The sequence below is a fragment of the Drosophila pseudoobscura genome, chromosome 3 (assembly GCF_009870125.1).
Source record: "Drosophila pseudoobscura strain MV-25-SWS-2005 chromosome 3, UCI_Dpse_MV25, whole genome shotgun sequence".
Lineage (NCBI taxonomy): Eukaryota > Metazoa > Arthropoda > Insecta > Diptera > Drosophilidae > Drosophila > Drosophila pseudoobscura.
This window is the reverse complement of record NC_046680.1, coordinates 15,874,304-15,900,477: the sequence shown is the minus strand read 5'-3', so window position 1 is coordinate 15,900,477 and position 26,174 is coordinate 15,874,304. Positions and strand designations below refer to the sequence as shown.

At 47.2% G+C, this 26,174-nt stretch overlaps 6 protein-coding genes across 8 annotated transcripts; 2 read left to right on the top strand and 4 right to left on the bottom strand.

Moving 5' to 3' along the window:
• The first annotated feature begins 3,026 nt into the window (after nucleotides 1-3,026).
• On the top strand, nucleotides 3,027-9,098 carry LOC4804871 (putative cyclin-dependent serine/threonine-protein kinase DDB_G0272797/DDB_G0274007). Of its 2 annotated transcripts, none has more exons than XM_001361323.4 (3): nucleotides 3,027-3,339; nucleotides 7,450-7,905; nucleotides 7,969-9,098. In XM_001361323.4, exons 1-3 carry the CDS (start codon nucleotides 3,335-3,337, stop codon nucleotides 8,783-8,785), a joined length of 1,278 nt encoding a protein of 425 aa, XP_001361360.3. In that variant the 5' UTR covers nucleotides 3,027-3,334; the 3' UTR covers nucleotides 8,786-9,098. The 2 variants fall into 2 exon arrangements, with proteins under 2 accessions (XP_001361360.3, XP_033233447.1); XM_033377556.1 differs by lacking the exon at nucleotides 3,027-3,339 and adding an exon at nucleotides 7,218-7,299.
• On the bottom strand, nucleotides 9,008-10,743 carry eIF2Bgamma (eukaryotic translation initiation factor 2B subunit gamma). The gene is made up of 4 exons (XM_001361322.4): nucleotides 10,501-10,743; nucleotides 9,925-10,433; nucleotides 9,726-9,866; nucleotides 9,008-9,670 (listed from the first exon to the last, which is right to left on the bottom strand). Exons 1-4 carry the CDS (start codon nucleotides 10,655-10,657, stop codon nucleotides 9,104-9,106), a joined length of 1,374 nt encoding a protein of 457 aa, XP_001361359.2. The 5' UTR covers nucleotides 10,658-10,743; the 3' UTR covers nucleotides 9,008-9,103.
• A 179-nt stretch (nucleotides 10,744-10,922) lies between these two features.
• Nucleotides 10,923-11,948, bottom strand: Vha36-1 (V-type proton ATPase subunit Vha36-1). The gene has a single exon (XM_001361321.5). It carries the CDS (start codon nucleotides 11,843-11,845, stop codon nucleotides 11,105-11,107), a length of 741 nt encoding a protein of 246 aa, XP_001361358.1. The 5' UTR covers nucleotides 11,846-11,948; the 3' UTR covers nucleotides 10,923-11,104.
• Nucleotides 11,949-11,992: 44 nt separating this feature from the next.
• LOC4804868 (uncharacterized) lies at nucleotides 11,993-13,396 on the top strand. The gene is made up of 3 exons (XM_001361320.4): nucleotides 11,993-12,674; nucleotides 12,730-12,913; nucleotides 12,970-13,396. The coding sequence occupies exons 1-3, from the start codon at nucleotides 12,099-12,101 to the stop codon at nucleotides 13,344-13,346; spliced, it is 1,137 nt and encodes a 378-aa protein (XP_001361357.3). The 5' UTR covers nucleotides 11,993-12,098; the 3' UTR covers nucleotides 13,347-13,396.
• LOC4804867 (protein saal1) lies at nucleotides 13,354-15,198 on the bottom strand. Its single transcript, XM_001361319.4, has 2 exons — nucleotides 13,856-15,198; nucleotides 13,354-13,798 (listed from the first exon to the last, which is right to left on the bottom strand). Exons 1-2 carry the CDS (start codon nucleotides 15,086-15,088, stop codon nucleotides 13,436-13,438), a joined length of 1,596 nt encoding a protein of 531 aa, XP_001361356.2. The 5' UTR covers nucleotides 15,089-15,198; the 3' UTR covers nucleotides 13,354-13,435.
• Nucleotides 15,199-20,375: 5,177 nt separating this feature from the next.
• Nucleotides 20,376-26,105, bottom strand: LOC4804866 (nose resistant to fluoxetine protein 6). Of its 2 annotated transcripts, XM_033378575.1 has the most exons (7): nucleotides 25,790-26,105; nucleotides 24,721-25,710; nucleotides 22,579-22,935; nucleotides 21,675-22,512; nucleotides 21,240-21,605; nucleotides 20,636-21,179; nucleotides 20,376-20,570 (listed from the first exon to the last, which is right to left on the bottom strand). In XM_033378575.1, exons 3-7 carry the CDS (start codon nucleotides 22,907-22,909, stop codon nucleotides 20,439-20,441), a joined length of 2,211 nt encoding a protein of 736 aa, XP_033234466.1. In that variant the 5' UTR covers nucleotides 22,910-22,935; nucleotides 24,721-25,710; nucleotides 25,790-26,105; the 3' UTR covers nucleotides 20,376-20,438. The 2 variants fall into 2 exon arrangements, with proteins under 2 accessions (XP_033234466.1, XP_015040239.2); XM_015184753.2 differs by having other exon boundaries at nucleotides 24,721-26,105.
• Nucleotides 26,106-26,174: the final 69 nt, after the last annotated feature.

The following is a 26,174-nucleotide window of genomic DNA, read 5'->3' as shown; positions in this document are numbered from 1 at the left end:
CAATCCAGCTAAAACTTACAAATCATGTAGCGGACAAGTTCCGGCTTGAATCTGGCTGTTTATCATCTGAAACTTGCCCATTGTTGACTGCATAAGCGATGATTATGATGTGAATGTGAAGTGAATAAATCTCAATGGCTAATTGTGGGTGCGGGTGTGTTTGTGCAGGCTGATGCTGGTACTGCTGATGTCAGTGGAGTCTTTAATCATCAATTAAATAACTTAAGGCACACACGGCTCTGGCGCTAATGTGCGCCAATTATCTGCTCAAGTCCCCCGCTTTTCTTGAAAGCCGATTTTCAGCTACCCTTTTCAAGCGGAGTTTGAGAAACATTCCGCACCTCGTGCTCCTTCAATGCCAACCCTCGGAAGAGTATGTCCAAAATTACTCTATTAGTCTAATCTAAAACAGATCCAATCCCCCGCTCATTAATGGAGCACTGAAACAACGCCCAGATGTAATTAATTTCGATTCGCCACTCTTCGAGCTCGGCCTTGAACTTCAAATGCCGAGAGTGACGTGGCCAATTAGAACGTTAGCGGATCAGAGTCAGCGTCAGAGTCAGAGGCTGGACTTACTTTCGCTTTTTCATCCATCAAGATAGTACCGAACCGTAGCTCGATGGGCGCGATTCTTGTGAAATCCGCAGATTGAGAGATCGGCAAGGGGGACACCCTGACATAACAGCGGCTTACGCACTCCCAGACGGAAAATATGTGGAGCATTAAGCATTAGGGCTAATTAGTTAATAAACAAAAGAGGGCTAGCCATCGTAGTGGATGGGAAACATTTCTCCATTCCCATTCCATTTCCATTCCCTCGCTGCCGATTGTCTGTCTCTTTCAGTTTATTTCATTTTATTTTCTTTTCTTATGATTTCTTTGGCGGATCAGAGTCCAAGAGTTTGCGGTGGTGTGTTGCAAGCTGGTCAATTCTCAATTGCAGCGAAAATAGTTGCAACACTGGGAGAAATTTGCGGGTACAAAAGCCAAAGAAAGGAAATGTCCAATGTTTATTGTACGGGACAGAAATACTCTGACTCTTACTTGTACTCGTAGTTGTAGTTGTAGTTGTAGTGCGATTTGGGGCTTACGTTTTTGTCCAGTTGGGCTGTGACTGCAATGCCTATAATTTCCCCCAATGAACCTGACCGTCGCGGTGGTTGTTAATGCTGTCGATGGGGCAGCAAGCACAGTTATGATTATGAGAGGCCTTTGTGACAATCAACTTCCTCGAAACGTGCCGCACTGGAATGGCTTTGGCATGGCTCTGGACTGGCTCTGGCGTGGATCGGAATGGACTTGGACTTTGCATAATGGTCGGCCAGTTAGCCAGTTAGCCAGTTAGCCAGTTAGCCAGTTAGTTCGTGTAATGAATTTTTACCTGTGTTATTATGGGACAATAGTAGCTACCGGCGGGCCGGGAGTCAGCGACATTGAAGGAGACATTTGCACACGGGCAGGCGGGCGAGTGTCTATTTTGGCAAGCTCTCGTCTGGGCTCTGGTTGCGCTGACTAATCCCGGCAAACATTTATTAATTATGCATTATAATTGAGGCACCCGCCTGGGAACGATTGTGATTAGCTGCCGCCTGCAATTATCCATCAGCGTCGTGAAGTTGTTTGCCGCGACGATGCATACTCGACAGCTGCAAATGTGCAATATGACGGGTGGAGTGGAGTGGAGTAGAGAAAAAACCGAAAAGAAAAGTCAGCAAATTATGTGAACTTGTTATATCACCTGGCGGCCAGAGCAAGTCACTTCAACAGGCCGCAAACACTTTTCCCAAACAGCCACAATCATAACAGCAGCCCAAGCAGCAGCAAGTTGCACTTTCTTTGCGATACGCTTCTTTGCATCCATTGCCAAATCTATATGTGTATAGTACATTCGAAATATATGTATATAAATATATATATATAAAGATAATGGTGCGGTCAGTGTCCAGACATTGAACGCCAGGCAAATGCAATGCTTGAATGCTGCCCGCCGAAAAAGATTCAGATACAGATACAGATACAAGTGGAGATACGAGAGGCAGAGGCAGATGCAGATACAAGTGCAACAGCAACAGCAACAGCAGCAGCAGCATCGGCTCCAGCGACGGCACAGAAACGCAAAAGTTCAACAGACGGAGGCGTCAGCATCCCGCTACCCGAACATCTCCCCCACTTGTAGGCGTTTGCAGTATTGTAAATTAATTCATATTAGCTAAACAAATGCATCCGTGTGCGAGTATCGGTGTGGTGTGTATCTGTGCGCTGTGCCTGGGTTAGCTTTTAGCATTTCATTCGATGGAATGGATGAGTTGCCGCACAGGTTTCTGTGGTCTGCGCCTCGTCGCGATGCATCGCGGCATTGTGGGAGCATCATCGCTGCAGCCTCGTTGCAGAAACCGGCGCAAATGATTTTTATTTCCATTTACCTCGTATCTGGCGTTGTATTGAAAATAGCAAACATGCAAAATGCGCCGCGAAGGCTGAGAAAATCAGCGGCGAAAATGTTAATTACACTATATCGAAGCAGCTTCTATCTGCCAGCCTCTTAGGGCCGTCCAATGGATACTAATCTGGAGAAGCAGTTACAGATCTCAGCTCTAAATTATGCTGCTGCATGAGTAATATCATTTTCGATGATTATGACTAACAGGACAGGCACAGGCCCAGTTCTAGCCACCCCACAAACAAAAGACTTCGGCAACGAACTTGACGGCGAAGGAAATTACACTCAAATTTTTTAATTCGAATACCATTTTTGAGCCACTCTCCGCCCCAGAGAGAGAGAGAGAGAGAGAGGGAGAACTAAGCAGTGACCAAGGTATATTAATGAAAGGGTAAGGCAGTGGCACTCCCGCTCTCCCCTCTCTAGCAAAAGAACAAGTACACATATGCCTATGCGCGTATAGGTCACTCAGTGGCACTGCCTTACCTTCTTGCTCGTATACCTTGACAGTAATGCAGAGAGCTCAAAGGCAGACACGAGAGAGTCAGAGAGAAACATGCTCTTGGGGCCCGATCTCTTGGGCGGCTTCGGCCGAGTGCGGCGGCGACTTTTTGGTATAAAGCATTAACCAGCCAAAGAAAGTCATTCATATAGTTGTTTGAGTTGGCCGAGCGAACCGTTAGCAGCTAGCAGCAAGAAAAGTGCTGCACTAGACAGACATTTTCCCAGTGCGACTCGGTGTTGAATAGAAATCTCGAAAGAAGACACTAGAACACCAAAAGCCAAGAACACAGACCAAGTGAACGAGAAGTGAGTGCAGTGTTTCTACCAGATCCAGACCCAGAAACAGAGGATATTTCCAAAGGATTACCACGAGGCGTCTGCCACAGAATGCAGTAAGTGCTCCGCCCCCTAAGCCTCCTAAGCCCCCTAATCCCCCTAAGCCTGTGACCTAAGCACACAATGAATCATAGGCCGAGAGACCTAAACCTGGACCTGGACTGGCCCTGCAGACCAGACCCACAAATTCGTGCCGCAACCTCAAACAATAATTAACATTTTGGTATTGTTTGACTTCTGTCTGAGTCTCTGTTTGAGTCTCTGGGGTTCTCTCAGCCCAGTTTTGCCTCGCTTGGCAACCACGAAATATTCTTTTGAATGATTTCAAAACCGACCAACATACGAGTATTGTACGTAACAGAAGCGGAGACAACAGCCACAAATGCAACTGCAACTGAAACTGCAACAGAAGCAGATACGATGCTCGTACTTGGAGCGTGTCTCGGGGTTTTCCTCCTCCAATGTCTGCCCGAGTCTGCCCCTGCCTCTGTCCATGCCTCTATCTCTATCTCTGTCTCTGTGTTGGCGTGGGAGTTTTTGTTTTTGTTGGTCTCTTGCCCGCCTGTGGCACTGACAGTTCATTCAGACAGCCAAGTACCGTCACTAGACGCTGGTAGTGGCAGCTGCGGCTCCACCAGTTCACAATCCCCAATACACCAGGGGGGATAAGCCCATTACCTAATCGGGCAGGGAGAGTTTATGGCCAAAAATTTGTGTTTGCTTTGTGGCAATCCGATGTCCAGGCCGGGTGACGGTGACGGTGACTGACTGACTGACTTACTCACAGCCGAAGTAGATCAATCGATTAGGAATCGATTGGACCTGGTCACGCCTCTGCACGGAGACGCAGACAGAGAGAGATAGATCACAATCTCCGACATAAATTGCCTCACATGATCGGGGACTTGTCCTTTCTAAAAGTCGTGTGGATTACTCATACGCATGCGTTATATAAGCCCCGGCGAATATGAGCGGCAATTGTATCAAATGCACGGGGCGTATACGCAATATGTCAGCGTTTGGAATTACAGTTACGCACAGAAATGTGCAATTGCCCAAGCGTGCCATGCCATGCCCCGTTACCACGCTGCCCCACCCCCCACTACCCAGCAACTGCCTTCGGGTAAGCTCTTTGGGTATTAGGCCTTGAGGCTAGATGCTGGCAGCGCTGTTAGGCGAGCATCTCTGAATCCTGAATGACACATACATATGAATACTCCACAAGATAGTGTTTATCCATATTCAATTCGAAATATCATGGAAACGATCGAGCTGCAAGGGTATCACAGGCTTCGGCACCGAATCACGCATACCTTTCTTTTATTTTGGGGTGTGTTTTGGGCAATTATTGATTGGAATGGCCTTTGGCTGGAATGGATGTCTTTCTCTTTTGTTTGGATGGAATCCAAATGGCACTTTGGCTGTCATCGAACCACACACACACACACGCTCTTACTCCCTCTAAGCACTGCCTAGCCCTTTCGAAGGTCAGCCCCAAAATGGTAACAAATTTGTGAAAATTATTAACGCAACATTAAAACGATAAACGATGGAGATGGAGGTGGCGATGGAAGTCGAGGTGCAGAGAAAAGAAACATCAAATCCATTGCCACGAGCAAATTATGGAGCACATTATTTAGATGCCCCGAAAGCAGCCAAACGTAAATTTCAAGCACATTAAAAATCCACCTCACCCTCCCAACTCCCTCCCAACTGCACGCACATTAGCAGAGTTAAATTTTGTACAGAAAAAAAAAACATCAGTTGAGAAAAAGTGAAAAACGAAATTAAAGCAGTGCAATGCAATGTAATTTATTTGTGGGTTTTCATGTTTCACACACACAGTTTAATGGCTTCGGAAGGGGGGCTGTTAACTGTTAACGAGCTTGCGTTTAATTAAGCTCTCAGATAAAATGCTCGTAGATCCAATGCCTGCCCGCCTTGCCTCCGTTCGGGGCTTCGTCCGGGGAGGAGCTCTTGAAGGCAGCGAAAACAAAAGACTTAAGCAACAAACGACAACGACTTGTTAAAGCTGGCAAATTACATGCTTAAAAGAGCTGGAATTGAAATGACTGGTACTCCAGGGATACTGCTCGTACAAGAAGGGAAGAAAAGGAATCTCAAAAGAGACATCCATCCAATTTGGATCCAAGTTGGGTAGCTTGCCAAATTTCTAGGATAATTACGAGCAGGTACCGAAGAAACTCATCAAAATGCAGGTGGCTGGAAAGAGTACTGTATCTGTCGCAACACCAGCGCTTATGTCACCCCAAAAATGTCCGTCTAACATGACGCACACCCAACATTTAAGGAAATCAAAAGCAAATATAGTCCGAGCCCACATCGAGGCGGCTGGCTCGTAAGAGATACAGCACAAAATGCATACGCAAGAAAAGTCTGCGGCAGAGAAAAATCAAGTCAGTCTCATGTGCTATATAACGAAACCAACTCTCTGCCTGGCCTGTTTTGTGGTCTTATGCCAGAAGTGGCTGGTCTAGCAAGGGGGGAACGGGAACGCGAACCGAGTGAAAACCATCAACGCATCGCCTCTACTGCCTGGCTGGGATGTGATGTAATGGCAGTACGATAAAGTTTCCATCTGGACTACAACCAAGAGCTCGAGCTGGAGCTGGAGCTTGAGCTTGAGCTGTAGACAGAAGAGTAGAGTCAGATCCTGAGACATGCAACTAATGCACCATTTATGGCAGACAGACTGGCTGGACTGGCCATGCAACGCAGATTACGACTGCGATTGCCAGTGAGAGTGCCCACATGCAGAGCAGCAGCCATAGGTGGAATGTTCGGAATGGCTGGCATGAATGGAGATGGGGAGGCGAGTACTCTTTGCATGTGGGGCAGGTGCGAGAAGAAAGCACAGTCTTTGGCGATGAAGTGATTCTCCTCCCTTCCCTCGATTCCCAGGCACATTTCGCAAAAGGTTTGTTGACAGTGACAATGCAACAAGCGGTGGCTGCGCATCTTCAGCCAGAGGCTGCCTAAAGTTCAAAGGTGCATCAATTCCACTGCAGCAAGCGAGAGAGGCGCCGACAAATTGGCGCGCAGCTGGAAAATTCGATGCACTCGGATCCACATCGAACACTTTTCAGCCCTCATGCAGGTCAAACTGTATTAACTTGCCCCAATTAACCGCGATGCAGATGCGGAGATTCAAAGTCAGAGCCAGTCCCTGATCGACGCCCAGCCCGGTTGAGCGTTCACTTAGCCAGGCATTCGCATTCGATTGGCAGGAAAAGTAAAAGTTTGGCTCAGACTCTTGCTTTTATTACCACATTTATTTCACTTTGCTCAACTATTTGTGACTGCTGCTCCGGCTTTCCAAGTTGCGGCCTCAATTAGAGGCAGGCACGTAACGTTAGCTAATTGGACTGACCAGCACCGAAGCCCGACCATCGGCCATCGGCCAGCGGCCACCGTCCACCGTCGACCGGGCAGGAATGCCTCGTAGAGATTATGCGTATGAGTAGCAGTTGACATTCAGCCAAAGCTGTCTGTGATCCGATCCGTGTGTATGTGTGAGAGTAGGTCGTCTCGATTAAATGGCAAGTTGAGCATCTTCATTGTACTCCCTGGAAGAGGGTACATCAGCTATGTAAGTCAGAGATCAATGTCCCGAAGGATGCGGACAAGAAAGTCCCACAAGGTGCTCCACACTACACTACAGACTCCGCAGTGAGGTGTTCGGTTTAGGCATGGAACTACGCCAAGTGTATTCCATCTTCTATGATTTCCAAAGCCAAACTTTCCTTGGTGGCTTCTCAGCCTCGGTGGCATCTTCATGGGGAAAGGGGCGGGATGGGACGGTGCGGTACGGCACGGGGACTTGCCGTTACCTTATAACAAGTTTTCTGGCCTGGCCTGGCCTGGTCTGGTGTGGTCTTGCATAACTGGTCGCTGGGCCTGCTGCCGATGCCGATGCCGATGACGATCCGATGGGGCTGCTGCGGCTGCCTTCTTTGGTTGCAATTTGGCGGCATCTGCGAGTGGAGAGAAAAAAGGTTCGCAAAAATATTTTCCCGCGTTTTTTGTGGGTCTTCTTTCTTGATTGTCTGCTTGCCACAGAGTTTCCCATATCATAAAGTGCTTGTCTACTGGTGGAATGGCTTGGGATTGACTCATTTTATGGCTCTTTTTTGTTTTTCTTGCAGCACACACCTAGCCCTGCTACTAGTCCTGGCGGTTGCCACCGGCCTGTGGGCCAACGTGGATGGAGCCGCCACGGGAGCACCATCGGCCACGGCCACCACACCTCAGCCGAAGGGCTTCTCGGCCCGTTCGCTGGACCTGAGTGCCCGCGGCGGCGAAGAGGAGGATGACTTCGAGACTCAGGCCCAGACGCATCTAGCCTACAGGCAGCAACAACATCAACAGCAGCAGCAACAGCAGCGGCCGCAGTACGAGTACAGCGAGGAGGACCAGGAGGAGGCACCGCGCCAGGTTTACATCAATCGGAATTCCAAGCAGCAGAGCAACTACCTGAAACAACAGCTTAAGAAGCCACTGAGCGAGGAGAGCGAGGAAGAGGAGGAAGAGATCGAGGAGCCCGACCGTCTTTCCACGCTGCTGAGCAAGTCAACCTTCAGCTGCACGGACAGGAACTCGGGGTAAGCGTTCCACTGGTCGGTCCCTCAAGGTGATACTCATCCACTATCCTATACCTGTTTCAGCTATTACGCGGACGAGTCGCTGAGCTGCGAGGTGTTCCACTACTGCCAGGAGAGCCAGAAACACTCGTGGATCTGCCCAGAAGGCTTCACCTTCCACCAGATCCACCTGATCTGCATGCCACCCTCTCACGACAACATCTGCAAGCAGTCCTCCAAGTACCACATCGTCAATGACTACCTGTACAAGCCCATCAACCTGCAGGAGCACCAGAGCAAGCCCAACGTGACGCTCCGCTACTCGGAACGCTATTTCCCCGAGAACTACTACGAGCACGAGCGCTACGACGACGAGGAGGAGGAGCTGCCCGCAGCACCCAGGCCTCGTATACAGCATCAGCAGCAGCACCATCAGCAGCCCCAGCAGCAGCAGCATCGTCAAGTGGTCGCCTATCAGCAGCCACAGGTCCAGCATCAGCCACAGCCGCAAGTTCGTGTCCAGTATCAACAGGCGCAGCAGCAGCAGCAACAGGTCACACAAATCCGCCACCAGCCACAGCCGCAGCCGACCACCCTGGCCTACCGCAAGCCCCAGCCCACGACGACCATCCAGCCACAATTGCAGTTGCATCAGCTGCACCAGCCCCAGTTGCAGTTACACCAGCAGCGGCCCCAGACATTGGCGCCCACTGTAACGCCGGCGCCGTACCGCTTTTTCACTGCCGCCCCACAGCTGCAACATCTGCAGCAGCAGCATCAGCAGGTCTTCCGTACGCCCGAGGAGATTAATATCTCGCTGCAGCAGCGGCGGCCGCAGGTGTTCATTGCCACAACGCCAAGGTACTACGAGGATGAGTACCTCTACGAGCGCCGGAAGTGAGGAGTGAGCAAACAGTCTTGTCGTTCCACGCCCTCCCCTTCCCCTGCGATCCGCCACTTGTGTACATTTCTCCCTCCCCCGCCAGTTTGGGGTCAACTCTTTTAGCTTTAAGCTGTGCTCCTGCTCCTGCTCTCTGTCCCTGCTGGCAAGGAAGGCGCTGAAAATTGAGCCTCCATGTGAGGTCTCCGTCGCCCCTTGTCAGCTCCAAATTCATAGCGCGAGTTTTGTGTACCTATTCGTAATATTTAATGTCCTGCTAGAAGAATCCGCCTTCTAACTCAATTCGTTAATAAAGGAAGCCACATTTAAGTTAGCTCCTCATTGTATGTCTATCTCCATGTACTGGTCGGCGTTGGACAGATGCATCGCCGTGCTCTTGGTGTCCTCGTCCACAACGTAGTTGGGCCCGATGATGCAGTTCTTTAGCACGGAGCCGCTCTTCACGTGCGCCCGATGTCCAACAATGCAGTTGTCTATGTTGCAGCCCTCCTCCACAATTGCGTTGGACAAGACGAGGGAGTTGCTCACAATGTTCTTCGGATTGATGACACAATTGGGTCCAAAAACACTATAGTTCAAAGAGGTCTTTTCCGACAGCTTGGCGTTGTCGGCCGCTATGATTTCTTTCGTTTGCGTAGACTTAACCAAAGCGCCAGGTGCGATCAGCGGATGCGTTTCGCCACACAGATCGTTCCAGATACTGGCCAACTTCCGGTTGATGGCCAGAAAACTGAGCGTGCTGTTCACGCGCACTCCGATGGCATCTTTTGGGGCCTGGACGGCATAGCAGCGTACAATGTCACCGTGATAGGGAACATGCGACAGCGATTGATTGAACAGCGACGTCTGCGTAATTTTCTGATCCAGAGCTGTGTGTGGGACGTACTAAAAAAAATTATTGACTTGGGGAAATGCACTTGATTGATATAGAAATCCTTACATGAAGAATGCTGTCCTCGAGCTTGGTAACCAGGCCCACCTCAGAGGTAGTATCCTGAACAGCCTTGGCAGGCCGCTTGGTATGCTGTTTTTTGATAAGATGCGGTAGGAACTCTCCCTTGAACGTTGAGATATTTTCCTTCTGCAATAATGAAGTTTTAGATAAGAATATATCCCCCTGGAAGATCACTAGCAAGTACCCTTTGTAAATAGTTGATGACCCACTTCTTTAACACATAGATGTGGGCATCTGACAGACGGCTGTAGACATCCAGCTGTCCCTTGTTCTTCAGTAAATGCCTCTGGATGTTGAGCGTCTCCTCGCAGTCGCTGGCTGCGGTCAGAAAGGCCAAACGTTGGGTAGCCGAATGAACTCCAATCAAATCACGCTCCGGCTTGTGCTTAGTCTTTGGGCCCGGCATGACCACATCCGACTCGAAGCCGCTCTTGAACAGAAGGAGCGCCAGCGCGGCATCGTGTTCGCGGAACTTGTTGATCAGCGGGTACAAGCTCACGTTGCTGACAATGTCGCAGCTCACAACAATAAAGTCCGATTTGATCTTATCGTATATGTACCGCAGGCTGTCCGCGGTGCCGAAGTCACTGTCGCTAGGAATTGTGGCATAGTCAACCTTCAGTTTCAGCGGCGTGTTCTCTAGGGCCAATTGAATTTCTAGCTTCTCCTGCTCCAGAACCACCACAATAACCTCTGCAGGTGATACAACAGTGCATTAGAAGTGTGAGTTTCTCTTGATTATACTCATAATTGCAATTACCGGAAAAGTTGTGTTGTTGCAGCATATTCAGTGGATACCACAAAAGGGGAAAGGGCCCCACCGGTAGCAAGCACTTGGGCGCATCGCCGAGGACTTCGGGCAGACGCGTGCCTCGACCGGCAGCCAAAACCACAGCCTGGAACTCGGAATTGGTCATATCGAAATCAATAAATTGCTAAATATTCAGACAGACGCGTGAAAATCACAGAATTCAACTACGTCACACAAGCAGCTGATTAACTGAACGTAGCGCTGTCCAGCACTGTTTCCAATCAGACATATGTTTGCAGTCATGTGACCGTGTCGTTGTGCATTGTTTTTGCTATTGTATAAAACAAGTCAGATGACTTTTTTTCCAATTTAAAATGAATGCTATCCTTTATTTTGATGCTCAGATTACAGGAATTGCAACACACAATACGTTCTATGGAACAACAAAACTTTAATGCAGGATTTGCGCACTACAAAAATGGAATACATACATTTTTCTTATTGGAATATACTACATACATAAGTTGGTGGCTTGCCTTTTTCGAATTAAAATGGAACAGAAAAATAGTTTAACAATAGTATTGCTGGAATATACACACAGATGGGATAATACTTAGAAGAGCACATCATCGTCGCCCTCATCGAGAATGTTGGCTTGTTGGCGGACATCGATGCCCTGCTTCAGTAACTCCGCCTTCTTGGCGTCAGCCTTAATTCGCGCCTCCCGCTTCTTGTCCTGGATTTTCTTGAGGCGATAGAACTCCTCACGCTCCAACTCGTCTAGCTCGGAGATGATGTAGGCCAGGGTGCGATCAATACGAGGAATAATGACGTGCTCGATAGCGTTGACACGGCGGTTGGTGATCTTAATGACCTCGTCCAGCGTGACGAACGACGTTTGCAGCGAGGCCAGCTCGACGAGGAGCTTCACAGCGCTCTGGTAGTTCTTCTTCAACTTGGCCAGCTGCTGACCACCACGGGCCAGACCAGCCAATTCGTAAGTATCGGCGCCATCCGTGTATGACTCAAAAACGGGCAGCGTGACACCAGCTACGTTGTCCTTCTTGGTGCGAATCTTGATTTGAGCTTTGGTCACGTTCTGGAGCACCACCTGGTTGATATCACCCGACGTGAACTTGGCCTCGGCCAGCGAAAAGGCAGCTTCTTTCATAACGTCGCCCATCAGGGTCTTGGTCTCAATGATTTTGCCCAAAATCATGCGAAAACGCATCTGCAAGGCATCAGCCTTCTTTTTGAGCAGTCCATGGCCCTTTTGTGCTCCCGCCAGACGTGCCTTCATCAACATCTGGGCACCACGGGACGGAAAAATCGGTAACCTATCTTTGCCAGACATTTTGCGGATATTTTTTTATGAAAATTTGGCAAGTTACACGATTTTCTAATGCGCACGAAAAAAACTACACCAGTCGAAGACACTGAAAAAATCCAATTGGAATTATACAGTGCTGTATAGCAAGTGCAAGAAATCGATAGCACACAAGTGCTGAGAAAAGTGTTGGGAAAAGTTGAGAAACGGCGGACAGCACAGCTGACAGAGATTGTTCAAAAAGTAAACAAAGTTCTTGGATCTGACCTGGTGCAATATAATGTTGTTTCTGCCACGGGTTTGGATACCACAAATTCGTAACCAGCTCCGGCACTATGCCAAGAAGTCCAAGTCACAGATAAAACCATCAATGGCCGTCAACAACCAAGTGGTGCACCAGGAGTTATTCCGTTATGTAAACCCATATGCCAGGATTAATGTGGTATCCGATCTGACCGTGTTAGTCAAGTCGGCCGATGTGCACCAATACACCAGTGGTGATGTCTTCATAGCGCAACTGCAAGGCTGCAGGCCCAAGAACACAAAAGTAACGTTTGATGTCAACACTTCCGACGATGAAAAGGTCGTGAATGTTGAGGTGAGAAACACGGCGGAGAAGCCTTCACGATTTGAGTGCCATCTTCAAATTCCCGTGCGGTCAGACGTTTTCATAGAAGGAGGAGCCAACGTAAGCGTTGAGGGCATACAGAGCGAGTGTCTGCAGGTCAAGGCAGAAGGTGCAATTGTTACCAAGAATGTGCGGGCCACAAACATTTCTCTTTACAGTGAGAATGGCAATATCACCTGTGAGGGTACTCTGCTGGGAAAATCCACCGAAATTGAAACCAGCAATGGTGTAAGTAATGTCTCTTCTAGTTCCTAGGTTTATTAATAGATTTTCCACGTTTCAGAATATTGAGTTGGACAAGCTGCAAGGCGACAGCCTTAAATGCTCCACCAAGGGAGGCAACATTATTACAGACTGTTGCTACGTGGAGAAATCGAAATTTCAAACAAAAACCGGCCGACTGGAACTGAGAAATATTCACAAGACTAGTGAAGTGCATGTCCACGATTCGGCCGAGCTCAATATGAGTGAGTAAAAGGAAGCATTTACCAATTCCGGCTCATACTTCACTCTCCAATTTCAGCTGGAGTGCACGGCAATCTGCAGGTGGCCACCAAAGGAGGCAGCTTGAATCTGCAGCTTTCCGAGTTGATGGGACAGTGCAGCATTTCGGCTGATAATTTGGAAAGCGATGCCGTTATCCACATATCAGACAGCATTGAAAAGGAGTTGAACATCGAAGTAACAACAGCATCTGAGGTCAGGTTAGACGACGAGCTAGCGCATGTGTCACATGCGCTGAGCGAAGACAAGAGCAAATTCTTACTAAGCAATGAGAATCAGCATCATCGACTGATAGTCAACAGCACTGGGGAAAAAGGCGTTCGATTGGGAAAGCAATCCTGGAGCGACATGATGCGGCGGAAGCTGCAGGACATAGCCACTGAAAATCAAAACTAAAATAAGCCTCATTAAGTTACGAATATATTGTGCTGTAAGCTAAAATATCAGTCCTTTCTTTTTGTTTTCCCTATTAAGAAGGGCTACTCTTAGGCTTGGCCCGATTTCTTTTCTAAAGCATCGCTCAGCCGCTCGTGGGCCTTTGAGAAGAGAACATCCTGTTCAGCCATTAGAGCCGAAATAAAGAGTTTGATTTTGTTGGCATCAATGTCGTGTAGATTCTGTATGTCCTCCGTATTCTTTGCCTTGACAAGCATGCAGGCGAGCAGCCGCAGCAGCTTTGAGGAATTCTCTACATACTGCTCCTTGGGAGAATCATCCTCGTCCTCCTCGCCCTCAAAGTCATTGTTGTCTGCATCGCCTTCGGTGTAGTTTTCAATGTGCTGTCTTAGTCTTGACCACACTTCTAGAAGATTTTTGAACGCCTCTTTTTGATAGAAATAATTTAGCCGCTGGAATGGAGGCAATTGATTAGTGTTTCAGGATTCAGAGATGAGCTTTCGCCTTACACTGCAAATATGAGCCAGATCCTCGAGATACTCTTCTTGACGTTCGCCCAATGGAAGAAGCTGCTGTGGCTGCAGAAGGAATTCCAGAATCCGCGTCAAGCAGCTTACGATGCTGGGCGCGTAGACATCCATAGACGCCTGGGCTTCAGGCAGTTGAACGAGAATGGTGCAAATGTTGAGGTAGGTTTGTATGATCTCCACATCACAGGTTATTTTGGGCGAACACGACTCGTAGCCGACATCTGCATCTTCCTCGTCTTCGTCTTGTTCGACGGCCTGGCCATCATCCTCCGCCACGACTTCATCAGCCAATTTGGCCTTATCATCGCGCATGAGGCGCAGAAAAGAACTGTTCACGCCATCGCAAAGCTCCTGCACCAGGAAAACCTCCGCAAAGGGCTTAAGCTTGACTGTAGAGTTGGCATTTTCCTCCTCGACCAAGGCACAGCTGGCCAGTACAGCATTGATAGCTTTCAAAGCAGCCGTAAGAAGGTCGTCGCTTACCGACTGCTGCAGAATGAAGCCGAGATTCCTGGCCGAGCCATCGAAGGCGGCGAAGCAGACGTACCAATCTATAGCAAACTGCTCCTTGCCGCTCGTCACATGTACCATTATGTACTGATAGACACGCATGAGTTGGATCAGCATGCAGGTGTCCATGCAGGTGGCAAGCTTGAGGAGCGTCTCAATCCACTCCGCATTAGCCGTCAGCTGCTCCACGCACTGAGCCTGAGCACACATGTTGCCCAGCAGACCGATGAGTATCTCATAGAGGCGCATATCATCGCTTCCGGAGATGGCGTACATAAGCAGCTCGATGGCATCGTTTTCCAGCAAGAGAGTCACCACCTCCGGCGACACGGACATGTCCCAAACCTTGCACAACTCATCCTCCAACTCCTGCCCCAGTGTTTCAGTGGCCTCCTGTTGGCTGAGCTTCATCAGCGTCTGCAGTATGAAACGCCTGCTGTACATTGTCTCACCCACAGCATCCCCACGCATGCGCTCCAACAGCTCCTCATCATTCTCGTCGTCTGGGTCGTCGTCGTTGTTTTTAACGCCATGGACGGGCGGGGGAGTGTCTGATTCGTTGCTGCCACTCGCACTGGTGCTCCTAGCGTCGTTTCCTTTTCGAATGTGTTCTGCTGGCAGCGTTTCATTGCTTGATGCAGCTCCTGGAGCTACGCCACTGTTTCCGCTACCCGCGGCAAGGTCGACATCTTCGTTGGGCATCTTGAATCTTTTAGCCCATTGATGAATCAATTTTCTACACAATTGGTTACTTTTTAGTCCTTGCTTTTATTTTATTTTGATTAAAACAAGGGTTTCGCGTTTATCGTTTTTTGGGCAAAATTTTACAATGACCCGCCAGTGTGACCAGCAGACCAGATATACCGCCCGACCCTCAGAAATATACCGAAATATACCTTCTCATTTAAAAAATATATCGCAAAAATACTGACGAATTCAAGTTCTATTTTACATATTCCTCGTTTTCTTTCTTCCGTTGAATATTACCACTAACCATACAGTATACTGTATAGTAATGTAATGTAATGTACATGGCACAAGCTAACAAAATACCTTTTGTTAGAAAGTCTTCAAAATCAGAGGAGCAAATGCCTGCATTTTGTTTGTACATTGCTGAGCACTCGGCCATGGCATAATGAAATGGATAAAATCATGTAATTACATTAATAAAAAATGCAATTATCCCATATTTTGATGTGTTTTATGGTTAGTGTAGTTGTAAGCTTATTCTAGCTTTTTTCTCTTCAATCTAGCTTATGGTGACTCAAAATCTGGCAGCACTGGTACCCAGTGTGCCCGCAGCGCAACACCAACGGTCACATTACAAGCTGAATTTTGTATATAAAGCAACGACGCCAGAGCCACAATCGGCCCGCCATCGGCCCAACATATCCGCCTCGAATTCCTCTCGAACCGTACTTCAACCTCCGCAACCAGACTTCTCGGAGCGTAATTGAACCTCCGCAACCAGACTTCTCGGAGCGTAATTGAACCTCCGCAACTAGACTTCTCGGAGCGTAATTGAACCTCCGCAACCAGACTTCTCGGAGCGTAATTGAACCTCCGCAACCAGACTTCTCGGAGCGTAAGTGAACCTCCGCAACCTGACTTCTCGGAGCGTAATTGAACCTCCGCAACCAGACTTCTCGTAGCGTAATTGAACCTCCGCAACTAGACTTCTCGGAGCGTAATTAAACCTCCGCAACTAGACTTCTTGGAGCGTAATTGAACCTCCGCAACTAGACTTCTCGGAGCGTAAGTAAACCTCCGCAACCAGACTTCTCGGAGTGTTTTTGAACCTCCGCAACCACACTTCTTGGAGCGTAATTGAACCTCCGCAACCACACTTCTTGGAGCGTAATCTAACCTCCGCAACCACACTTCTTGGAGCGAAATTGAACCTCCGCAACCACACTTCTCGGATCGCACTTAAACCTCCGCAACCACACTTCTTGGAGCGTAATTGAACCTCCGCAACCGCATTTTGTCTGTGATAATTGGTGCTGTGCATAGTCCCTCATTTAGCTAAGCTGGCAGTTCTGTGGTGCAAATGAAAAAATCTAATGATGAGTGCCTGCCTGTGTTGTAATTTCGTCTGGTCGGTTCTTTTGTTGGATATATCATTATGTTTGGCTGCTCGTTTAACCAGTCGTGTAATATTTGTCCGTTGGTGTTCATGTGTGTTGGACTATGGTCTGGGATATATATGTGGATGAGTAAATCTTATATGTAAGTATATATATATAACATGAGTTTTCACTGACTAGTGTTGTATCTAAGACTATTCGGATCGAGGCTATTCAATTTCCTATGATAGAATAACAAATAACTGGCCCCCGATCTGTCAGAGAGAGGCAAGTATTTGTGTTAGGTATTACTGCGGCCTCCGCCGCCATGGGACTCCATGTTCTGATCGCCCCACTTACCTCCTCGAAGCCAATAAATTCCTCGAACTCTTTCCTGACTCGAGTTTCAGCTCTATTCGCCATTCTATGTTTCTATGATTACGTATTTGTTTATATTTTCGTCCGACGACAATTGTGTGACTGAATTTCTGTACTGTTTCACAACTGACGTTTTATTCTTTTGTTGTCGATTTGGTGTTAAATTGAATGCACAAGGAGGCGGGCATGATGTGCTCTAAAGTTCTACCCGATACTCTGACTCAGCATAAATATATCGTATGTATTTTATCCGCCGGAACCGAGAATGTGATGACTGCTGCATATCCGACGTAAGTGTTCCATTGGGGGCACGGTGCGCGGGTGGAGAGGCGCCCGCCGGTTCTGGCGTATGTGAGGTCCAGCGGCACGCAGCCGCGCAGCGTTCTGGACGTAGACGTGGACGGCACAGCCTTGAGACTTCGCAGCCAGTACCCGCCCACAAAGCGCCCCGTGACGGGTGGGTTGCCCACGGCCTCCGCTGCGGGCGTCGCCGTGCCGCCGGGTGTGGTGCCACGCCGAGCAGTCGCCATCTTGGTCGAAGCAGCAGCCTTCGGTTTGCTCTGGGGCTTGAATAAAATCCAAAAACCAACGCTAACAAAATTGTTATTTTGATCTCCTGAAATACACTCTGACTGCACTGACTGGCACGATTCCTGGCAATTTGTGGGCACAAATCTGAGTACTCTGTCGATCTGTGGATGCCACAGATTTTCGCCCTTTGTGGGGGCGGAAGTGGGCGGGGCAAAGTTTTGAAATATTTTTGTAGCAGTGACATATCACAGAAGTCAGAAGCGTGCCAAGCGGTCGTACTTCTCGCGGTCTTCCTTGAACATGGCGGCCGCGGCGGACATCATGCGGCTGTCCCTAATGGGGTCCGACAGCAGCGATTGGATGGAGAGCAGAATCTTGTCCACGGTCAGGACCGGCGACCAGGATGAGCTCAGAATGTCCACATGGATTCTGCCTTCGGCTATGTTGCAGTGATATATCTTCGTGAGGAATTTCAAAACCGGTGGTCAGCTTTTTGGTCGCTCATGCAACATCTTGGTATTGTATAGTCTTTGGTATTGTATATATATATATATAAAATATCTTATGTACATAAATATTAAAGATTATTACATTCGTATATTGCATGAGGATTTTCAAAATTACTGTTGTCTTAATGTTGTCTTTATAATTGAATTAGAAAATTTATGGGTATTGTCCATGAGAGTATTCAAGGTGCGACCCGCATCAAAATTTGTACTTTGCAGATTCCCGTCGGAAAGCGCGCGATTGACAATTGATTTGAAATATACATATGAAAAACCAATTCCATTTATATTTATGCATATTTATTTAAGTATATATATATTTTTTCTTATATTGTATATTTAGATATGTACATACATCATTGTTTTAGTTATAATAAACAAAAATATAATATAATATAAATATAAATATAAACAAAACGTCGAGAACCGACGGCGTTTGCATAATTTGTATAATTTATAATCAACCTGCTTAAGATAAGGAAATAAATGTGCAATTATATTATTGTAATATTTTATATTTTGTGGTATAAATCAAACAAATAACAAACAAAATACCCACCCCCTTCCCATTCTTCATTTATTTTGTGGCGGTAGGTCAGTCCATCAAAAGACCCGAAACAAGAACCAAACTCAAATTTCAATTCTAGCGGCCAGCAATAGTAAACACACACACGCAAAGTACGTGAGAATGCATGTGCACCCATACACTAAAACATGCTGGTGGCAAAACAGATCAGACCTGAGAGAGTTCAAAAAATCTGAAAAAACATATGTACAATCACATATTTTTGTCGAAACATATTGCGTGTGTACTAACACATGCAAAGATGTTCTCTCTGCGCTCTCTCTCTCATGATGACGTCACTCTGGGGTACGGATAGCGCAAGCCGGTGTGTGACACTTTCGTTGTATGAACTGGTACATCTATATACTGTATAGTTAGTGATATTACTAACTAGATATAACATTTAGCCATGTCTACATAATTTTATACGATTCATGAATAATATTTATACTTTACTGGCTTATTCTAAGTATGCAACGCTTTTTAATATTGCCTCAATTGGCCAAAAACGAGAGTTTCACGTCTGGGATACCAGGCAAACAGAAATCAGCAAAGGGTCGCTGGTTTTTTTAAATTTCTTTTAGTTTTATTTTTCAGTTCTTCGGAAGTTTTATTTTAAGCAAAAAAAAAGTTTGAGAGAAATGAAGAAAATATGAAAAAACGGAAAAATTAAATGAAAAGGAATTACAAAAAACCAGCGACCTTCTGATGATTTCTGTTCGCCTGGTATCCCAGATCTGAAAATCGAAAAATCTCGGTTTTGAGTGCCCCAAAATGAAAAGTAGTTGTTGTTGTAATAATTGGATGTTGTTGTAATTTGTTGTTTATGGCATAAGTCCGCCATTTCTTGTCCGGTCGGGAAGTGCTTCCAGCGTTCGGAATAGCTTTCTTGATCCAATTCATTCCTTATCAAGGACCAAGGATCAAGGATATTTTCTGCAGACATAAATAATTATTTTCTCCCTTATTTGCGGCCCTATCAGAGCGTACCATGGCCCGACGTGATCACAAAAATTTCCTTGATCCTTCTGTAAGGACTCCAAAAACCCCAACCATACACATTTAGTTTTTTCAGCTATTTGTGGCCCGATCGGGAAGTGCGATGGCTTCTTGTGCTCGGAATAACATCCTTGATCTAATGGACGGACCACGGACCAAAGATCAAGGATATTTTCTCTAGACATATATGTATACATCTAGTTTTCTCCCTTATTTGTGGCCCTATCGGGGCTAACCACGGCCCGACGTCTTCCTGTGATCGAAAAAATGTCCCTGATTTGATGGAATCCTTATCAAGGATCAAGGACATTTTTCTCAATTAAAAGTATTTAGTTTTCTCCACAATTTGTAATCGGGATAATTTCCCCGATATAGGATACAGCAAGGATTATTTTTCAATAGTTTTATTTATCATAACTTAGCCTAGTATAAATAAATAATACGGATACGACTCGGCTTGTGGCAACAATTCCGCCGACGATCTCTGGTCCTTGCTGCTGCGGACGGGTCGACTCCGCGACACTACAGTCCAGCAACGCACATCCCTTGGACCTCCCGAGAGGACAGGAGGTCCGGCTTGGCATCGAAAGAATCGAGCCAAAATATTGAATATTGCATGCATTTCGTATTTTAAGATAGAAGGATACGTAATCTTGGACGATTAGAATTTCCTCGTCCTCGAGCATGGCAATTTTCTTTGCCTGTTGTTCACACCTTTCGAAAGCTCAGTGGTGGTTCGATCAAACCCAAGTTTTTTACCCTAGGATAGGTCGTTAGGCTCCGCGCAGAATCTAGCGATATACATACATATGTATCTCCGGCTGAAAAATGTATGTGCGGAGATATGTCGCTATGCCGTCTGTCCACCCAGTGCCAGTAATCCTGTGTCCAGCACGACAGGATTTCTAGGATCTGCCGCCACAGTAAAACATTGTATAAAGCAGTTTGCGTATGAACTAGGATTTCTTATTAATTAATGACTTAGAAGAATAACAGATAATCACAGTTTATGCGCTTTTTGGCTTGCTGCTGGACCTCAGCAACAAGCTCGACAGATTGCTGTAGGGCACCTCAAACGCCAGGGAGAAAACGATGGAGACCAGGTACACAATCAGAGTGAAGCCGCAGGAGACCACGGACTGAAAGGAAGTAGGAACTTGGTTAAAAAAGGATAAACTGAAATCAACGACCGATTATAACCTACCAGCATGAAGGGGTCCGCGTCTGTGCTGGAACTGGTCAAACTATAGAAGAGGCTTATCACTAGTGGATTCATCAGGTAAATGGCATACGAGAGTCGATTCAGGTGCTGGAAGCACTTGGCCTCAAGCATGCGCGACCACCACACCCCAGTGGCCGTCGCACTGCCCAGAATCATCCAGCACACCGACAGGGAGAAGATCCCTCGTCCCAGCACGAACAGCGTGGTGGTCAGCAGACGTCCCACATCCCGCCGGACAGTCGCGTAAATGCTAGATATGAATACACTTAAGGCGAAGTGCCAGAGCCAGCGCGTCTGCTGCTCACTCAGCTCCACCTGCAGGCGCCGCTCCAGCAGACACCAGGCTGCGATGGCCCCAATAATGTACGGCAGGACGCGCACAAAGGGACTCGTATAGATCTGGGTACCGGTGGCGTAGGTGGCGTCGAATGAGAACTCTAACTTGTAGCTCATGCAAATGCCATAGGACCAGGTGATGGTGGCCAGGAGTCCAGTGATCGTCAACAGCTTGGCAACTTTCGGATGTCTGTTGGCAATAGGAGTGTAAAGGATACATATGTCACGATACTATGATGACAAGCCTCACCTGGCATAGACAAAGAGAATGACATTCGCCACTAGGAAAAACTGCATGTCGCAGGCCAAGCTCCAGCTCCAGTTGACGCAGAGATCGCGGTGATCGAAGAGGTTCTGGATGAAGAGCAGGTTCCTCCACCAGTGCTGCGTGCAGAGCTCATCGTACCGCTCGTTGATGTGGTAGAGGGAGACGTCTCCGATGTAGGCAAAGGCCAGGTCAACGCTGCCCATGAGAATGAGGTAGAGGGGGCCCAGCCTCAGGTATCGGTGGAACAGCAGTTTGCCAAAGAGCTTGGCATTGCCCCATAGGCCGTTGCGACGCACTGACTCCATTTGCTTGGCATTCCGCATGAAATTGTAGGTCTGCAGGAAGCCACTGTTGTCGTATGGATCCAGAATTAGGCAGGAAGTTACATATGTATGTGAAAACTGGAGGGAGACTTACCTGATGGTGAAAAAAACATCCACCAGGAGGGGGGCCGAGGAGACGTACTGGAAGAAGGGCTTCTCAGCGTACGATAGGAGCACCACCTTGTTGTGGACGGTGAAGTACATGTACCAAACCACGTGGAAGATCAGTATCCCGATGGCGCACACCGACCTCAGTCCATTCATGATGGGAATCTCGCCGGAGCTGTTCTCCCTGGTGGCAAAGATCTTCCTCCAGTTAGTGGGCACATCGTAGCACGATACGAAACTCTGCAGGGGCTGCCACTTCAACACTGTGTCCAGAGTCTGCCACAGCTCTGACTCTACTGGCGCCAGTCCGGGACTGGGCTCATCCCCACGCTTGGCTTCGCGCAGCTGCTGGGCACAAAGCGTCAGAGCTCCAGTGACCAGAAGCGAGGCCACCATCAGCTTGAAGGACGTTCGCTGGAAGAACCTTTCGCTCAGCTTCAGATCCTTCATATATAGTACTTCTGGTCGCATGTCGAAAATGTCGTTCTTGATGAAGCTACCATCCGTCACGTATTCCCTGGCCAGCTGCTTCACCTCCTCCGATTCGCACGCCTTTGGCAGGCAGAGCCCGATGTGAAGGATCTGTTCCGACATCAGCTTGATCTCCACCTGCCAGGGCGAGCTGTGCCGCAGGTAGATCATCCGGTAGTCCATGTCGAAGGGGGCGCTCTGGGTCAGAATGCTGTAGTGCATCACCCGCTCGTAGTTTCTCGACAGCGTGATACCCACCGGACGCTGAACCCCTTCGCAGGCTGCCCGGCTTCCTAGCCAGTAATTCTGGCCAAACACGAAGCCCGACGGCTTGGTCCCGGAGGCGTCGAGCACTGGTAGTATGGTAGAGAATGGTGTTAGCGTTGTCTCGAGACTTGGCACGAATCGACCCAACTCACCTTTCATGGCCCACGGCTGTTGGCTGAGGATGCCCCGCTGTACTTGCTGCAGCTGGGTGTGGCACACTCCATTCACATTGCTCTCGTTGGCGGCTTTGGCCAGGCCAAAGATGATAGAGCTGCGAATCAGATGCGTCTCGTGATCTCTATCTAACTGGGAGCTTCTTCGGGGCAGAGGCAGAGTCGGATGAGGGGAAGGGGCTTGGGTGGCATTGAGTTTTCCATAACTATAGCGGTAATGACTTTGTGTGGACTCGTTTACGGCAGCATCAGCCGCGAGTGCTCCAAAGATCCAAACTATGATGACGGCCGCTTTCCAATCTCTCCCCATGCCGATCGTCCGCTAACGAGCGGGAGCTGGAAGATTGCAGAAGTTGTTTACCCATAAACACGACGAGTGAGAGTACTTGTACTGTGAAGTACACGTAGTGGAACACGCGACAATAGCGGCCCTTTAGGAATCGTTTAGTGGAGTGGCGGCACAAACATTGACGAAAACCATTTCTCGGTGTGCACAACCTACCGTAACAGATTCGATGCATTTTTAAGCTGAGTTCGGAGCTCCAGTGTACGGGGAAATACACGGGGAGGCATCCATCTATTGCCTAACATTTGCTGACGCTGATCTCAAAAACGAAGACCTCGCAAGCCACGGGACGGACATGGCCCGGGGAACAGACAGATGCAGAACATGTGTTATTCCAGCAGACCGACTCGAATCTCAATCGCAGAACATGAATGTGCTGTGAGTGATGGAAGTGACACGGCGCTGGACAAGGTGGAGTTCAATTGAAACATCAATTAGCTACATCGGAGGCTGGAGTGCGTCTCAATGCCAGCCCGGGACGTAGGCCACATTGCGGCGGATTAGTTTTATATTCAAGCGAAAAATCTCACCAAAAATACGTACTTGTACAGATAATGGACGGGGCCTCACTTGAAGGTTTATGAGCTGCCAAAAGCCAAAAACCCCTTCGATCTTGGCACTGGCTGCTTATTCAATAGACCTCAAGTATTGATTGTATGGAAAGCTCAAAGAGCAAGAGATCTAACTGTTAAATATTACTGATATTTTATTATTTCTGCATTGTGCAAAGATCAACGACTAGAGAGGTTTATATTCGGGATGGACTACCATTAACCTAGTCCATCGATCGATTGCAGGTTTATGGGCTGCCAAAAGCAAAAACCCCTTCGATCTTGGAACCGGCTACTTATTCATTAGACCTCAAGTATTGATTGTATGGAAAGCTCAAAGAGCAAGAAATCTAACTGTTAAATATTATAGATATTTTATTATTTCTCCATTGTGCAAAGATCAACGACTAGAGAGACCCTAGTCCATTGGTCGATTAGTCACTCCTTGGCTCGCCCCAACCCAGCGCCGGGAATGTGCGACAGAATTGAATTGCTCACGTTGGGATTCCAGCCAAATTTGTGTTTGTCTCAAATACTTATCCCATTCGGGCAGTATTTGCTTAGGTCTCGCATGCTGATCGACAGTCAGAGCCTCAGCTTTAGCTCCCTGAGGCTCTTTGCTAATTTAATGCATGCGTGGACAAAACTCGAATAATTTTCGAATATTTCCAGTACTGTTGAAGAAGATCCATCCAATCCATCCCATCCAAGACGCGTAATAAGCCGAGCGACAAGCGAGTTGGCATTTTATTGTATGGCAGTTAATGGGTTTCCGATTTAATAAAACCGTTTCAAGGGTAAATCTGCGGTTGGATTCGCATCTCTTTTTTTTTGGCTATGCAAATGAACCTTCACCTTAACTTTGGCTGCCAGCGAGTCGGATCCCGATCGAAAGCTATTCGCCCAGTTTTTGTCCACACTTTGGACAAACGATGGTTTTGTAACTAATATTAGTGGCTTTTTTTGCAACTGACTCCGGTTTTGGCATGTTTGCTGGCTCGACTTTGTATGGAAATGGTTTGTTTTGTTATTAATGAAAATGGCATAAGCAAGTTTACTGATTTATTGTTTTTGCTCCTTATTTCTGCTACTCGTATGTGGGTCATGTATCAATTCGGCACAGGTTGAAAATAGTTTTTATGGGTCGTCACTCGAGGTAATCTTAAAGCAAATCCGAATTCGTTTGAACCACTTCTATGGGTATGAACACTTAAATTGACCTACTTTCCGAGTTGAAGAAAACAAATATCCAATCAATACAGAATTATCCTTGAATTATTGCTTTTATTCGACTTTTTTTGTTCGGTTTTATCTGCAGATCTCCACTTGTCGGAATAGAAACCAAAACAAAACTCCTGCACGTATTTCAAATTTCCGTTTTTTTTTTTTTAAGTTGGCTCGCGCCGGTTGGCGTCTGTCCGCGAAACTGTGGCGCCCTTCGCTGCGGCTCCAACCTTTATAAACTCCGTGAGCGCTGGAAACACGTGAACAGGTAGCAAGCTCGGCATCGGCATCGGCAGCAGCAGCATCAGCGGCAGTGCCAGCGCCAGCGCCAGGGGCAGCAGATTGACAACCTGAAACAACAACAGCAACAAGTCCAGTCCATCGATGAAAGCGAAATTGTCGTTCGGCTGTTTTGTTGTTGTTTTGTGTTTATTTGGGGCTTTGGGGGAATCTGGCAGACGGCGTGCAGTCGGTATTGCGTCTGCGTCACGGGCAGAGCTTGGAACAGCTCTCATCGGCATTTCTGGTTTTTCATTGAGCCGATTGAAGCGTTCATTGACACTTTGCTTCGATAAGGGGGCGTGAATCCTCATTGCAGGGTTAGTCTGGTTAATAATAGCTGGAAGGTGTAATACGAAATCGGGAGTAGTACTTTAATTGCAGTTTCTACAGAAATAACACACAGAATGAAATGAACATAAAGGAACAACGTCGAATAGAAAGTGCTACTATATTATATGCAGGGTCAACAGGAATTACACATGTATGTATGTATGTATGTGGAGATACGAAAAATTAAATTGAGCTGGAATTGGAAGCTGGAATTGTAAACTGTTTTCTTTTGATAAAAACATTTCCACAAAAAAAGGCAAGACCATTTCGTTACCATGGCCGCTATATATGATATAGTGATCTTTTGAGATATGCAATGAGTTATAGTTACACAAATGTACATTGGTCTTTATAGATTTCAAACCGACTTCGACGAATCTGCAAATAAATGAAATAACTGATTAGAAACAGGCTGGGTATATTCGACATGGAGTCCTGAAATGTATGTAAATTCTACCACGTCCGCACTGCAATTTGAGGTAATCCTTTTTATTTAATGTATCCATATTTAGTTAACGCCCTCAATTAAACGAGATATAAATATGAGCAGCTGGGAAGCTGAGTGGCGGTGGTTGCGCCATGGTTACATTGGCGAAAATTTGATGTCCAAATTAAATATAAAAAGCTAGAAATATATACGCGCAGAACGTAAAATATTTGATTTTATAAAAACAGAAAAGTTTGAATTTTTGTTGCCGATATTTCGCGCCTACAAGAATATATGTGTTAGAGATGTGTACATAATATATTGAAATATAATCCGGCATGGCAAAAAATACCGACAAATATCATATCGATGTTTTGGTTGTTCAAGATATATTTAACATCCCATCTCTATTGTC